The sequence below is a fragment of the Elephantulus edwardii genome, unplaced genomic scaffold (assembly GCF_000299155.1).
Source record: "Elephantulus edwardii isolate Elephantulus edwardi_28Jun2011 unplaced genomic scaffold, EleEdw1.0 scaffold00012, whole genome shotgun sequence".
Lineage (NCBI taxonomy): Eukaryota > Metazoa > Chordata > Mammalia > Macroscelidea > Macroscelididae > Elephantulus > Elephantulus edwardii.
In genome coordinates, this window is record NW_006399762.1 from 24,345,822 (window position 1) to 24,362,261 (window position 16,440).

General features: G+C 40.6%; 1 protein-coding gene across 1 annotated transcript in view; it reads left to right on the plus strand.

Moving 5' to 3' along the window:
• The first annotated feature begins 14,440 nt into the window (after nt 1–14,440).
• Nucleotides 14,441–16,440, plus strand: part of COL25A1 (collagen, type XXV, alpha 1) — a 701,437-nt gene continuing 699,437 nt past the window's right edge. The window contains exons 1-2 of the mRNA XM_006881095.1: nt 14,441–14,793; nt 15,780–15,849. Of these exons, the coding sequence (XP_006881157.1) occupies nt 14,497–14,793; nt 15,780–15,849 (367 nt within the window). The 5' untranslated portion in view covers nt 14,441–14,496. The remainder of the gene's footprint in view (nt 14,794–15,779; nt 15,850–16,440) is intronic.

Here is a 16,440-nt window from a genome sequence, read left to right on the forward strand (position 1 = left end):
AGAGACAGTGAGTTTGGCTCAGGATAGGCCAGGATTCAGAACTATTGCACATAGGGTTACTATGAGTCATAGAAGACTCGATGGCACATGACAACAGAAATACCACAAGTGGGTGGCTTTATCAAACATATTGATTTTCTTAAAGTTTGGAAGATTAAATGTCTCAATTTAGGGTGCTGGCTCTAGGGGAAACTTTCTATTACTTCTGGGAAAAGGTCTTGTCTCTGAGTTTCTGCTCTTGGACCATTTTCTTGTTGTTTGATTTGTATCTTCTTGCTGGTTAATGTCTTTTATTCTCAAAAAATATGGACTCAAAACACATCTTAGACACACCCTATATTAATCCTAGCTCATTAATATAACAAAGACAATCAATTATCAAATGGAATTACAACCACAAGTTTAAACTTAGAAACACATTGCTGCCAAGCCTATTCCAACACATGGCTCCGCTGGGCTCCCAGGCTGTGATTTTGTGTGGGTAGAGAAGACATTTTCTTTCTCCCTCACAAAGGATGGTGGATTTGAACTGTTAACTTTTTGGTTTGCGGCATGACATATAATGTACTGCATCACCAGTATAGAGGCTAGGATTCACAACACATATTTTCAGAGTGACACAAGCCATAACACTACTGTTGAAATCCGTTTTAGGTAAATTGAAAAGAGCTAGATTCCATTTTTAATGTTATTTTTACTTTCTTAGATCTTTCTTTACATAGGAACCAAAACAACAACTGTGCTCTGATGAATCTACACAACAGCATGAGTTTCAACCCCTAGACTCTTCTTGATCCACACATTCTCTGTGCTTGATGCAGAGAATCTACTGGGTTTTGAAATCTTAGTGCTAATAACTAGTAACATTTCTGAGTTATTGTGTCCATCAAAGAAATAAAGCAAACCTAATCCTCTGGATTAAAGGTCCCAAATCCACAACATTCCAACTCTATCCCTCTACTAAGATCTGATGGTACTGAGCGCTTGCAAGAGATATTAATGTACCATCTCACGGCCAATTTCCAGAAAGCATGCTATAAGAACATTGCATTCCCCAAACTAAATAGGTAATTTTCTGTTAAAATCCATCAGGACAGAAAATAGACTTTGTATTAAACTTTGAAGAGCATGGTGTCTTATTGGCAGGAGAAAAATGTCTTCATTCTCTATTGTCTCTACACTTTTATTAAAGAGTACAGAAGGTAACATGGTTAAGTATTCAGTTACTAAGTAAAGGCCGGTGGGTGACTCAAAGTCACCAGGCTCTGAAAAGGGTGGGGTGTGTGTGTGTGTGTGAACAATAAACCCTAACAATTTGCTCCTGTAAAGATATTAGCCTAAGAAACCATACTCTGCCATATAGAGTTACTATGAGGGGCAGTTTTGCATTATCATAGTGGACCAGAATAGGCTTCATAGCACACAAGAATGCCTCCACTTCCATGCTTTCATTAAATAATCTGACATAGAACATCTAGGGTGAAGAACAAGGAATGAGTCCAGTGAGATGGTAGATTCCAGGTAGTGGTGGATTCTGTAAGAAGTGAAAGATCTTGACCCTAGACTATGGGAAATAATGAAGGAATTTAAGTAGAGAGGGAAACAATGCTCATTCCTGCATATATTGCCTTTGGAAGACTGGGTAAATGGTAGTTTCATTTGTTGAGACAGGAAGCAAAGAAAAGAGAGCAGAGTTTAAAGTGAAATGCCAGTTAAGTTGGAATTGCTTGTGAGACATTCAAATGGAGATGGGAAACAGGCAATTGACTATACGTGTGTGAGGTTCAGGGCGGAGGTCTGGGCTTGCAATATGGATTTATGACTCACAGATTTATCTGGGTGCTAATGCAAAGGTGAGGAGTTAGAATGCACGTGGTGCTCCTTGAGAGAAAGATGGAATCTCATCCTATAAAGATTTAAAATCTCAGCAACATAATGGAAGCTTGCTGTGAGAAGGGACTAACCTGAATGCAGTGGGCTTAGTTTTGCTTTTGTTTTGGTAGAGGGGCTGGTTATTCTCTTCTGAAATAACTGAACAGTGAAAAACCTATAAATAGTAGTGGAACATTGTCTGATAGCAGTGCTTCAAGATGAGCCCTTCAGGTTGGAAAACACTCAGAATACAACTAGGAAAGATCCATCTTCTCAATTAATGTCTACCTTAATGAAGTGCATGGAATAAAGCTTTCATGATATTTAATTAGCGATGATCCTTAGTTTGTAGATATGGAATGACTCAAAAGAGTCAGCTGCCAAATGTATTAATAACAAGAACTTGGAATTTATGAAGTAGAGATCTAGAAAAACCGTAGGTTGTTAAAAATAAGCGACCAGATAGAAATACACATATTAGGCATTATGATGTAGAGTCAGTTTAGCTCATAATGAGCCAGATACAACAGAAGAAACCCTATCCAATCCTTCTCCATCTTCCATAGTCTGTTGTGCTACTCATTTTATCAGTCAACAGATTGAACGTTTTTCTCTCCTTCATTCATCTTCTACTTTTCCAAGCATGACGTCTTTTTCAGAGACTGGCCCTTTATGATAATATAGTATGTAAGATGGAAGTCTCACCAACTTTGCTTCTAAGGAACACTCAGAATTAATTTCTTCTAAAACAGATTTGTTTGTTCTTTTGGCTGTCCAAAGCATATCCAGTACTCAGCTCCATTACCATAATTTAAAGTCATCGATTCTTCTTTAGCCTTCTTTACTCATTGTCCTACTTTCACAGGTATATGAAGCAACTGAAAATACCGTGGTTTTAGCCAGGTACGTCTTAGTCTTTAAAACGGTGTAATCCTTGCTCTTTAGTACTTTAGAGATGTCCTTGGTAGTAGATTTGTCCAATATGATACGCAATTTGACTTCTTGACTGCTCTTCCATGGACACTGATTGTGGACCCAAATACAATGAAAATAACTGACAACTTCATTTTTTCTTTATCATGACATTTTTATTGGTTGTGAAGATCCCCCCTGGCCCCATGATATCCTAGTATAATCCACTCTGAGGGCAATTGTCATTATTTTTAATCTTCAAGTTCTCTTCACTTCCAGCAAGCAAGATTGTGCCATCTCATAATGCCAGTAGTTTGGTTGTCTTTCAAACCTGGTGTTATGTTCTTCTTTATATAATCTATTTTCTCAGATTAATTGCTAAAATTGCTTAGCAATTACTGAACTAAAACAGATTGGTATTGACTAAATCATATGCTCTGCTCTGGGAGTAATAAATTGAAGAAGAATGGCATCAGATCTACCATAAAAAAGAACATTCTAAGAGAATTGATGCCTTTGAGCTGTGGTGCTGGAGTGTTGAATATACCATGGACTTCTAGGAGAACACACAGGTTCGTCCTGGAGAAGATAAAACCAGGCTACTCTTTGGAGGCAAGGATTCTGAAGCTTCGTCTGACATACTTTGGACATGTTGCAAGGAGGGACCAGTCATTGGAGAGGGATGTCATGCTTAGGAGGGTGGAGGGACAGCGCAGGAGAGGAAAACCTTGATAAGATGGATTGATTCAGTGACTTGGGTAATTGGGGTAAGTGTGTCAGAGACAATGAGATTGACATAGGATAGAGCAGGGTTTAGGGCTGTTGTACGTAGGGTTGCTATGAGTCTCAGGCAACTCAACGGCACATAACAACAACAACATGGCCTGCATAAGGTGTACTTAGACTGACATCTTTGCTCTTAAGCATTCTGAAGAGACGCCTGACAGCAGATTTTCCTAATGTGAATTGTATTTTGATTTCCTGACTGCTGGGGATAAGAGTATTGAATATAGACTTGAACAAGCTAAAATTATTAACAATCTCAATTTCTTCTCCATTTATCATGGTGCTGTCAATTGGCTCATGTGGTTAGAATCTTTGTCTTCTCTTTTTGTGTTTGTGTTTTATGCTACCTTTTATGTATGTTGTGTTTATACAGCCATTCATATATATTTGTGTTTTACATAATTAATTACTGTTGACCTATGCCTATTACAAGTTTCCATAATTGGCACCTAGTCTAGTTTTTGTTTTGCTTTGTTTTTAAAAATAATAACTTTAAAAAGTTCTTATACATTGTTTTTCATCCAGAGTGGTTGTACCATTTTTTGCAATCCTACCAACACTATATAATATTTCTTATCTCACTACATTCTCTCCAACATTTATTACTTGATGTCCTGTTAAACTTACGACTACTGGAGTGAGATGGTATCACATTGTGGTTTTGTCTTCTTAACGTTAAGCTTCAGTTCACATTGAAGAATACAGTCCTTGACCTTCTGCAGTAAATGTTTCAAGCTTTCCTCAGTTTCAGCAAGCAAGGTTGTGCCAGCTGCATAATGCAAGCTGCTGGTGAGTCTTCCTCCAACCGTGATGTCACATTCCTCCTCATAGAGTCCAGCCTCCCAAGTGATTTGTTCTGAATACAAATTGAAAAGGTACGGAGACAGGACCATCCCTGATACACTTCTTTCCTAATTTTGAACAATGCAGTGTACATACTCTGTTCTGATGACAGAGTATATGTTTTGCCTGAGCTCAGTTAAGTGTTTTGAGATTCCCATTCTTCTTAACATTAGCCAAAGTTTGCTGTAATCCACACAGTTTAATGCTCTTGCATAGCCAATGAAACACAGATAGACATTCTTCTGGTACTCTCTGCTTTTTTCCAAGATGACATTGGCAATGATATCCCTAGTGCCACAACTTCTTCTACCAAACCCTGAGTGTATTTCTGGTACTTCTCTGTTTCAGTCATTTTTGGATGATCATCAGTATGATTTTGCTTGTGTGTGATATTAGTCAGAACTGACTCATCGCTGATTCTTCAGCAGGTTTTCAGAGGCAGTTAAACACATGGGAGGAGATTGCCCATTCTTCTGTAGAGCAGCTGGTGGATATGAACCACATGCTTTCTGCATTGCAGCACTGCTTCTTGTTACCAGGACACCAAAACTTCCTTGCTTATATTACTGATATTGTTCAATAATTTCTTTACTCTGTCAGATCACTCTTTTTAGGAATGGGAAAATATGCATCTCTTCCAGTCAGTTGTCCAGGTGCTGTCCATCAGATTTCTTAGAATTACCTGATAAACACATCCAGTGCAACATCTATTTTTTGAAATATGTCAATTGGTATTCCATCAATTCCTGGGACCTTGTTTTTTGCTAATTCCTCAGAGCAGCTTGAATGAACTTCCTCCACCATAATCATTGCTTCTTGAATGAACATAAGTTATTTCATGAAATTCCTCTGTGTCAGCAATTCTTTTTCGCACAGCGACTCTGTGTACTCCTTATACCTTCTTTTTTGTTGTGTTGTGTGTGTATGTGTTTTTAAATAAAATTGTTGTTTTACACTGGTTTACTTAAAAAGTTTGAATATGTTGTTTTTCACACCTGATCTTTCCCATTTCCTCTATTCACCCCTCACTCCACCCATCAAGTTGTGAACTCTGAGAAGAGAGAGAATCCCAAAACACTTGACTATGCTTATGCGAAACCTATACTTGGAGCAGGAGTCAGTCATCAGAACATAGCAAGGAAACACTGCATGGTTTAATATCAGCAAAGGTGTATGTAAGTTATGTGTCCTATCTTTTTTTTTTCCTTTTATCTTTTCTTTTTTTAATCCTAGACATTTTTGATCTATAAGAGGAACAGATCATCTGGGAGGCAGGAGTCTACAAGGAGGAAGACTCATCAACAACCTGCATTACGCAGATGACACAACCTTGATTGCTGAAACCGAGAATCTGAAGCACTTGCTGCAGAAGATCAAGGACTGGAGCCTTCAATATAGATTGAAGTTAAACATCAAGAAAACAAAGATTCTCACCAATGGTCCAATTGGCAGCATCCTGATTAGACAGTGAAGAGATTGGTAAAACACTCTTGGTACCAGGAGGCAGGAAATAAAAAGGCTAATTGTCTTGGGAAAGTTGCTGCCAGGGACATCTTCAGAGTACTAAAGAGCAATGATATCAGTCTGGATATTAAGACTTGCCTGATCCGGGCTATAGTTTTTGCCATTACTTGTTATGTATCAGAAAGCTGGACAAAGAGTAGGAATGATAGAGAAGTGATGCCTTTGGGCTGTAATGCTGGAGAAGAGTATTGGATATACCATGGACTGCTAGGAGAACAAATAGTTCATCTTAGAGCTGTGAAAGCAGGCTGCTCCTTGGAGGTAAGAATTCTGAAGCTCCATCTGACATACTTTGGACGTGTTGCAAGAAGGGACCAGTCTTTGGAAAGGGACAACGTGCTTAAGAAGGTGGAGGGACAGCACAAGAAAGGAAGACCCTGGATGAGATGGATTGACTCAGTGACTGGGGTAATAGTGGTAGGTTTGTCAGAGACAATAACATTGGCACAAGATAGAGCAACGTTTAGGGCTATTGTACATAGGGGCACTACGAGTTGCAGGAGACTTCACGACACACAACAACAACATGATTAACCACCACCACCACTGCCCCAGTCCATCCTCATCCCTCTGTTCCTACCCTTTTCCTCTTGGATCCTCATGTACATTCTACAGTAATGGTCTATACAGTATTTGACCTTATGGGACAGAGTTAACTTAGCATAATGCTCTCCAGTCCCTCCTAGTTAGTGATTTAAAAAGTCATTGCTACTGCATGCTGCGTACCATTCCATCATGTGAAAGTACCATTTCTCAATTTCTCAATTCATTCGATTGTGGTTGGACATTTGGGCTCTTTCCTTATTCTTGTGATAGTGGATAATGCTGTTATGAATATTGGTATACATATCTCCATTTGTGCACAAGTTCTCATTTTCTCAAGCTATCTTCCAAGCAGTGGAATAACTGGGTCATATGAAATTTCTATATTCAGCTTTTTAAGGATATGCCAAACTGCCTTTCACCAACAATGTTTAAGAGTTCCTATCTCACCACATCCTCTCCAATATTTATTACTTACTGTTCTGTTAAACTTTGCCACTGCTACTGGAGTAAGATGTTATCTCATTGAGATTTTTATTTGCATTTCTTTTATTGCCAGCAATTGGCAAAAAAATCTGTTGGCTATCCAAATATCAAGTCTTTCCATGTTTTCCCCCCCATTTTGTAATTGGTTTATCAATCTTTCCTTGTGGAGGTCCTGTAGGAGTCTGTAAACATTTGATAGAAGACCCTTGTCTGAAATGGTATTGCCAAATGTTTTATTGCAGTCAATAGGTTTTCTTTTCCCTCCGGTGGAAAATGTTTTTGATGCACACAGGGATTTAATTTTTAGAAGGTCCCGTTCATCAATTTTATCCTCTCCAGATAGTGGATTTCTGGCTGTATTTTACAGTCTATATACCACAGACTAGGCCGTCTAAGCTTGATTCCAATTTGTCTCTGATGAACTTTGATCCCAGGTCTCTGATCCACCTTTAGTTGATTTTGTGTATAGTGTGAGATATGGATCCTGTTTCAACTTTCTGCAGGAAGCAGTCCAGTAGTTATACCAGCAGCCTTTGTTGAAGAGGTTGCCTTTCCTTTCCTTGCACCTCTTTTGATGTCTCTTGGGTCATTCAATATTCTGCCCAAGTCATCCTTAGGTATTGCAACTCAGGCTTGAATTTGTTATTCAGTTCCTTCAGTTTAAAAAGTGCCAATTGAGTTTGTTTCTTTTGCTTTTCTGACTCCAGCTCTTTGCATATTTCATTATAATACTTTGTTTTGTCCCTTTGAAATATTTTTTAGCTCCTTAAGATCCAGATTTCTTCCCTTTGTTTTAGCATCTTGGCACTCTAGTGAAATATTCAGAGTCTCTTCCAACATTCTTCTTGGTCTTCCTCCTTTGCCTTTGTAATGACTTATTACATTCTCCCTGGATGATAGTTTTGATATCCTATCACAGCTCATCTGACTTTTGCTTATTAGTGTTTAAGGTCTCAAATATGTTTCTGAAATGGTTTTTAAATTCAGGTGGAATATAGTCTCAAGGTCAAATTTTAGTTCCTGTGAATTTTATTTAATATTCTTTAGCTTTGGTTTGAACTTGCATATGAGTAGTTGATGGTGTGTTCCACAGTATGCACCTGGCCTAGTTTTCACATAGTTGATATTGAGTTTCTTCTATGATTCTTTCTACATATGTAATCAATCTCATTCCTATGCAAATTGCCAGTTGAGGTTCATGAGTATAATTGCCATTTATGTTTCTTATAAAAGGTATTTGCATCGACTAAATCACTCCAAAAGTTTATCTCCAATCACATTTCTGTCACCTGTTTTCCTACTATTCATCTATCTTCTCTATTCTTAAATTTTACATTCCAACCACCCATCATTATTAGTGCATCCTGGTTGCATGATTGATTGATTTCTGTCTGCAAAAGTTGGTAGAAATCTTTTTCCTCCTCTTTGGCTCTGGTTGTTGGTGCCTGTATTTAATGATGATAATAAGAAGTAATTGTTTCTTGAAGGTTTTATGTGTATGAATATTATTTTATCACTTGTTGTTAGGTGCCCTCGAGTTGAGTATGACTCATAGTGACCCTACGAACAAAAGATTTGAACCCAGTCCTGTCCTGAGCCATCCTCACACGTCCTGACACACAGAGCCCAGTGCAGCAGTCACTGTGTCAATCCACCTGATTGAGGGTCTTCTTCTCCTTTGCCGACCATCCACCCTTCCCAATATCATGTCCCTTTCCAAGGAATAGCACCTCCTGGCAATATGTCCAAAGTATGTGAGGTAAAGCCTCATCATTCTTGCCTCCAAAGAGCTCTCTGGCTGCACGCTCTCCAAGACATAAGTATTCATTCTCTTGGCCATCCATGGGATGTTCAGTACTCTTCTCCAACACTCAAAGGCATCAATTATTTTACTGTCACACTTATTAATTATCCAGGTGTCAGATGCATAATTAGTAATTGGAAAGACTATGGCCTGAATTAGATGCATCTTAGTCCTCAAACTGAGATCACTACTCCTCAACAAAGGCCCCTAACTACAGATATTCCCAGTGTAATGTGTCTCCTTATTTCTTGACTGTTGGCACCAAGGCACTGTTGGATCCAAGCAAGATGAAACTGTTGATAGTTTTAATCTTCTCTCAATCCATCATGACACTGCCTACTGGTTCATTGGTAAGAATCTTTGTTTTCTTGATATTGAGATGTAATCCGTCCTGAAGGTTGCATTCCTTGATTTTTTGCAACAAATGTTTTAAGTGCTACTCACTTTAAGCAAATAAGGTTGTTTCATCTGCATACCACAGATTATTGATGAGTCTCCCTCCAATCCTGATGCCACATTCCTCTTCATAGAGTCCAGCTTCTAGCATCAGTGTGGATGGTGAAGAGATTGAGATAGTTAACAGTTTTAGTTTGCTTGGTTCCACAGTTAACACTCTTGGTAACAGCAGCCAGGAAATCGAGAAGAATTGCATTGGGAAAGTCAGCTGTGAGGGACCTCTCGAGGTACTGAAGAGCAACGACATCAGGCTGGAGACTAAGGTGCGCCTGATCCAGGCTATGGTCTTTGCAATTACGTGGTATGCATCGAAGAGTTGGGCAGCAAATAGGGATGATAGAAAGAGAATTGATGCCTTTGAGCTGTGGTGCTGGAGAAGAGTGTTGAATATGTCATGGACTGCTAGGAAAACAGACAGATCTGTCCTGGAGAGGGTGAAGCCAGAATGCTCCTTGAAGTCAAGGATTCTGAAGCTTCGTCTGACATACTTTGGGCATGTTGCAAGGAGGGACTGTTCCTTGGAGAGGGACATCATGTTTGGCAGAGTGGAGGGACTTTGCGGGAGAGGAAGACCCTCGATGAGATGGATCGATTCTGTGACTGGAGTGGAAGAAATGAGTATGTTTGAGACAGCGAGGTTGACACAGGATAGAACGGCGTTTAGGGCTCTTGTACATAGGATTGCTATGAGTTGCAGGCTATTCGATGGCACATAACAACAACAACAACAACAACATATATATTGAACAGGTATGGAGATAGAATACATCCCTGACGTACTCCTTTCCCCTGCTCTGTTCCTCTCATGAGCACAGTCATTATAACATTATCTTTCAAGATGGAACTGAATGTGGTCTTTTAAACTACAAATTCAACCCCGTTTTCCCTCACCTTTTCATTACCTGCGTTGTAGATCATATGATAGTCTGATTCAATATCCATCTTATTTCGCTAATGCCTGTCGTTGTTATTGTTGTTAGGTGCCGTCGAGTCGTAGACGACTCCTAGCGACACTATGAAAGAAACGCCTGAGCACTGTTCATACATAGAGTTTCTGTAGGCAAGCTATTTCGGAGGTGGATGCCGCTCCTGCTTCCAGGCTTTCGCTAATGCCTAGTATGTCAATATTTATGTGTTCCATTTCCTTCTTAAAAATATCCAGTTGTCCTACATTCATACTTCTCACATTCTACATTCAAATCATTAGTACCTCCTTCCAACTGTTCCTTTTTACAAACTGCTTTCAGAAGAGGTTATGAAGGATATATCATTGTTGACCTCAGGTGAATCATGACTGAAATAAGAAAAAAATAGCAGAGATCCTTCCCATTTTCTTCACCTCATCCACCCATCGAATTGTGCAACCCTAGGATTTTTTTTTTTTAAAACAATGTATTCAAACTTTAGAAATAAATCAGTATAAAATTAAAAATAAGAATCACTGCAAAATTCAAAGAATGTAATTAATATCACTCAATTATATGCATAGAAACTTGAATTGTTGCATATTTTGCTATATGTATGCCAGTAATGACAAAAATAAAAATTTAAGGGGAAAAAATAGCAGAAAGAAATGTTTACCAGAGAATGTTTAATTACATTTTGTTGACTATGCAAAGCCATTTGACTGTGTCAATCATAATAAATTATAGATCACATTGCTGAATTCTAGTAGTTCTTCAAATAAAACAAGGGGACACTTTGTAGCTCAGAGATTAGGAGAGATGTCAGTCAGATTGTGTCCTTTTACCATTCACTTATTCAATTTTACGCCAAACAAACAAAAATTTGAGAAACTATATAAAAAAGAATGTGACACAGGATTGGAGAAGGATTTATGAAACAACTGATATATGCAGATGGCATAATACTGTTGTAGTTGTTATGGACTGTTGAATCGCGTGTGACTCATAGAGACACAACACTAGGAGTTGAAAATATTGAAAACTTGACATACTTACTGATATTTAAAGACTATAGGCTTCAATATGGATTATACTTCAACTTAAATAAAATAAATGGAGCTCTGGTTATCTAGTCCATCAGAATTCCTAGCCTTAAGTCATAATAAGAGAAGATTGCTCATCTTTTCCCAAGGAAACATTGATAGATATGTGGACCACTGGAAGAATGTGACCTTTGGGTTAGCAACTTTATAGAAACTAAATCATAAGAGCCATATATAAAGCAAGGTCAATAATTCCTGCAGTACTATGAAGCCCAAATGGGGGGAAAAAAAACAAACAAAAAAAACCCAACAAACAAACCACCACCACAAAAAAAAAAAACAAAACCCATCACAAAACAATCATCTAGCAGACTTGTTAAAGCAGAATGCTAGGCTCTATATAGTCAGTAGATCTGATTTGGGTGCCAAAGGTGTCCTGATGGCACAGTGGCTGAGGGTTGCTAACTGAAAGATCAGAAGTTCAAATCACCAGCAGTTCTACGGAGAAAGAGGCAGTCTGTTCTAGAAATATTTCAGCAGTGGAAGCTCTGAGGGGCAGTTATTCTGTTACATCGGGTGACTTTGAATCAGAATCCATTCAAAGTCTCTAAGGAGATTTTCAAAAGCTGGTGAAAAGTGACATTTTATATCAGATTGATTCCCTTCTACCTTCCCTTCAAAAATTCACATGTGTTCACATCTATCGACAAAGGATATATGGGGCTCCAGCAGTCAGGAAATCAAAGGGTTAATTGTATTAGGTAAACCTGCTGTCAGTGACCTTTCCAAAGTACTGAGAAGCAACGATATCAATTTAGAGACTAAGGTGAGCCTGACCCAGTCCCTGGTCTTTGCGATTACTTGCTATGCATCAAAGATCTGGGTAATAGCTAAGAATTGATGCCTTTGAGTTGTGGTGCTGGAGAAGAATCTTGAACATATCATGGACCTCCAAGAAAACAAATAGGTCTGTCTTGGAGAGGGTGAAATAAAATTTCTCCTTAGAGGCCAATACTTTGAAACTCCATCTCACATACTTTGGCCATGTGGCCAGAAGGGACTGATCCTTGAAGAAGGACATACTGCTCGGGATGGTGGAGGGACAGTGCCGGAGTAGGAGAAGAAAACCTGGACAAGATAGATTGATACAATGACTAGGGGCAATGGAGGTAGGTGTATCAGAGTCAAAGAGAATGGCTCAGGACAAGGCAGGCTTCAGAGCTATTATTGTATATATAGTTGCTATGTGACTTGATGGCACACAACAACAACTTTGAGTTTTGTGTAAATGCTCAGGTGAGGTTGATATTTCTAGTTTGGGCTACTCCTTAAGAATCACTGTGTATCACAAATGTAAGGAATTAAGCTTTTAATTTTATAACAACATTCACCTAATTTTCTTCCTGATATGTATTTTTCCCTTCATTCCTTTGGTTTCTTTTTTGTTATTCCTCCTTACTGCTGTAACTTTTTTTATGTGCTTCATATCCAGCAATAGTCATTGAAGTAAGTGAAAGATCAGTAAAATGTATCATTTGTTGTTAAGCATGAACAAGGACTTGTGTTTAGTTGTATTATATCACAGCAAACAAGTGGTATATTTTTTTGGGAGGTGAGAGATAAGGGTAGATATCTCTGACTTGAGGATTTTGGATTTTAATTTTTTTTCTTGGGGGGGGGAGTAAATTAGACGTAGAATGTTACTTGTTACCAGCTTTCAAAAATCCCATTAGAGACCTTGTAATTTGATCTAGAGGGAACAACGTGAGTCAGGTAAGAGGAAAAATTGACCTCATTCTTTAGTCCTTTTCTAAATCCTGAGAAATGTGTGCACCTCAATGCTCCTCTTTTCAATCCCACAAAACAGGGAATCAGGAAAACGCATTAGCACCCCAGAGTACAGCCCAGGAGCACAGTGCGGGGAGGAGACTGAGCATCGCCAAGAAAGGAGGAAACTGGGGGAAGGGAGAGAAACTTGCAATGGTTGGAGAATCTGCCGCTCGGCCGTGGGAGAGGAGGGAAGTATACCTCACAAGTCAGCCAGACACTTTGCCTCTGGACATGTGGGAAAGTGAGGGAGGAAGGAAAATCGCTGTACCAGAGAGAAACACACAGAGAGACGGAGTCAACGCTCCTGCTTCTGACTTGAGATCTAGAGAGTTAAAACGTTTTGCTCTACTTCTTTCTTTCTGCAGGCCATTTCTTCATGTTTAGGCAAGCTCGAGGGACGGGGCCGCTGGGCTAAGTCGATAAAAAAATCAAAGTTACCGCCATCCGCACAGGCCACCCGGCTGAGGCCCCAGACCCAGGGTGGGAGAGGGAGCCTTAGGGGGCGCAGAACTTACCCTGTGGAAGGGGCGGGGCCACCAGGCGCCTCCCCAATCACCGTGGCCGCCCCAGCGATTTGCATACAGTATGCTAATACAGACCTCCCGCTCAGCTCCCAGCCGCGCTCCCGCCCCCTCGGGGGTCTAGCGGGCCGCCCGCGGCCTGGGCGAAGGTGAATACATTATGCTAATGAGGCGGGCTTCTGCGTCGGCTCTGGGAAGGGGGCGCCCTGCAGCCAGAGCGGCGGGACGCCGGGCGCCGGGAGGGGGTCGGGGGAGGGACGTCGCTCTCGGGGCGCGCGCGCACACACTCACACACACACACGAGCATCCCGAAGGGTATTTAAGGCTCACACACGCGGGGCTGCCGAGACACTTCGGGAAGCCTCGCGACTCGCATTTGCTTCTTGTTTTATTTCCTTTCCTCTCTCCTTCCCCCTTGGCTGCCCCTTTTGCCCTGCGCTCTGGAGGTCTCGCTCAGCCTTTTTTTTTTTTTTTTACTTTTTAAATGAATCAAGGTGGGAAATAGGTCGTCGTGCGGAAAACACCTAATAGCTAGAAATAAGGACTATTATCAGAGGCGCAACAAGTCCGGTGGTCCGTGGCGAGGGGGAGCCAGCGGCGGCCCCTCTCTGCGCCTCGCCCGGAGCCCCTCGTCCCAGCGCAGCCGCTCTTGGAAGAGGTGTCTGTCCTCTGGGGGAGCAGGAGGGCCGATTGGGTGGGTTGCATTTCGCTTTTCACCCCATTGCCACCTAGTGCCCGACGGAGGGTGCTTTCCACTCGCAACTGGGAGGAGGGAAGAAAGCAAAGGATGGTCTACGCCTGATTGTCTCAGCGCTGAGGAAAGCAGAGGTCCATCCCCGCGCCGGAGCACTGACTCGCCAACTAGTGCAGCTCCAGGGACTGAACTTTGGAGAAACAGTCCTCCTTTCTTTTAACATTACTGGAGGTGGTCGAAGGCAGGAGGCGAAGCCTAGGCAGCCAACCCTGCCACGATGCTAGTGAAGAAGCATGCAGCGAAAGGAGGGGGCCGTGAGCCCAGCTCCCAGGACACAAACACCGCTCCCCTACGCTGTGCCTGGCCCTGGCCCCCATGCGCTACCTTGGCGGCTCTCCTGTCAGTGGTGGCCTTGATGTCCTGTCTGTACCTGGGGGTGAAAACCAAGGATCTCCAGGCGAGGATCGCTGCTCTTGAATCTGCCAAAGGAGACCCTTCCTTTCATCTGCTGCCTGATTCATTGGATCAACTTAAGGCAATGGTGCAAGAGAAAGTGGAGGGACTTCTGGCTCAGGTGTGAAAGGCTGGGCATTTTGCTGGTGCATAACGTCTTGCAAAGGCGTGATTCCGATTCTGTGGTCAGCCTCATACTGTGCCTTACTTGGTGTGGGAGTTGGGGTGTGTATGTGTTGGGTGACATTCTACGCTCATTGTCAGATATATGCGTATAGGTACATCTGATGTTATCACTATCATCTTCCTTCATGTTTGCATGGTAAACATTTGGAGATCTAAAAGGGTGGTCTGAATGACGGGCTGGCGTGTTGTAAATGTAAGTTTGCTGGAGCCCCGTGATTTTTTTTCTAGTGGTACCTACAGAATGTTCTTGAGAGAGATAATGTGTATCTTCTTCACACCATGTAATACCTAGGAGCGTAGTCAAGGTTAATCACTCTTTATAGAAAAATACCTCTACATAGGATTTAAATCTACTGTTTTCACACACTAAATGTTTTCATACTAAATGTCTGAAAAGAAAAAAAAAGTTTGCCCAGGAATATCATGCCAGGTATTTATGAATGTAGAACCATTGGTATTGGAAGTATTTATCAAAACCAGGAATACTTTAGAGTTAAGAGTTTCTTTAGAACTTACTTTTTCAACAGAATAGCTGCTTGGCAGTAATTACAGCACATCATGATACAAGTTGCTCTTCTTCTAGAAAATATTGATTGTTAAAAAGCCTTACCTCGAAAAAGCTCACACAGACTGCAACAGGTTTTTGCAGTTAGCTTGAGTTGTGGGGAGAGTAATCGGAGCTGGAGACTGAAGAAAGATGTTACACAAGTCCTGCAGTGTTGGTACCTTGTTAATGGTCATTTTCTTTTTTTAGGGTTTCTTGGATACTGTTACATTTTGACTAAAGTCCAAGAACATATGTAAAGATTAGTTATGCAGGCCAAGGATTGTAGGTAAATCAGAATATGACTGAGATCCTCCCGAGAGTGCATTTCTCTACAGTGCTACTGATGATTATCAATGTCTCTTCTTTTCCTGCAGAAATCCTATGAGCACATGGCTAAAATAAGAATCGCAAGAGAGGCACCCTCCGAGTGCAACTGCCCAGCAGGTAAAAGAGAGCTATTTAACAAGGTTTCCTCTGTAGCAGAACATTTTAGAACAAAGGTCCTGTGTCTGTCAAATCTACCTGTAATAATAGTAAAGAAAGAATGCAGACCTGCATTACTTTAATAAAACCAGCATGTCTCTGTCAAAAGAATGGCACATAAAGCCCCAGATATTATTTTAAGCAGCATACCAAGGTCATATGGGAAAGCAAAGGAGACAGAGATAATAATCAAGGAAAATACGGGCAAGATGATGTAGAGATGATGTTCTTAGATTCACAGATTAAAAAAATATTTTCCAATTTTATTATAGTATTTTAATGTCTGTGGTGAAAAGGACTGGAGAACATGTTAGATTTGGAATTCTCTGGTGGCTAATGTACTAGAACAGATATACATACCCTTCCCATTGGCATATGATCACGCTGGTGGGCCATCTTTACTTCCTCCTCTGCTGTTTTGTTTCTGTTTCCTTTCAAAAGGTGCACTCTGCTATTCTATAGCTAATGATAAAGAGTTCAAAATTTGTTATTTATCTTGGTCTTCACATTTTACTATAAACTATTGTGTTCTCAGTAACTTCTCAGAAAATC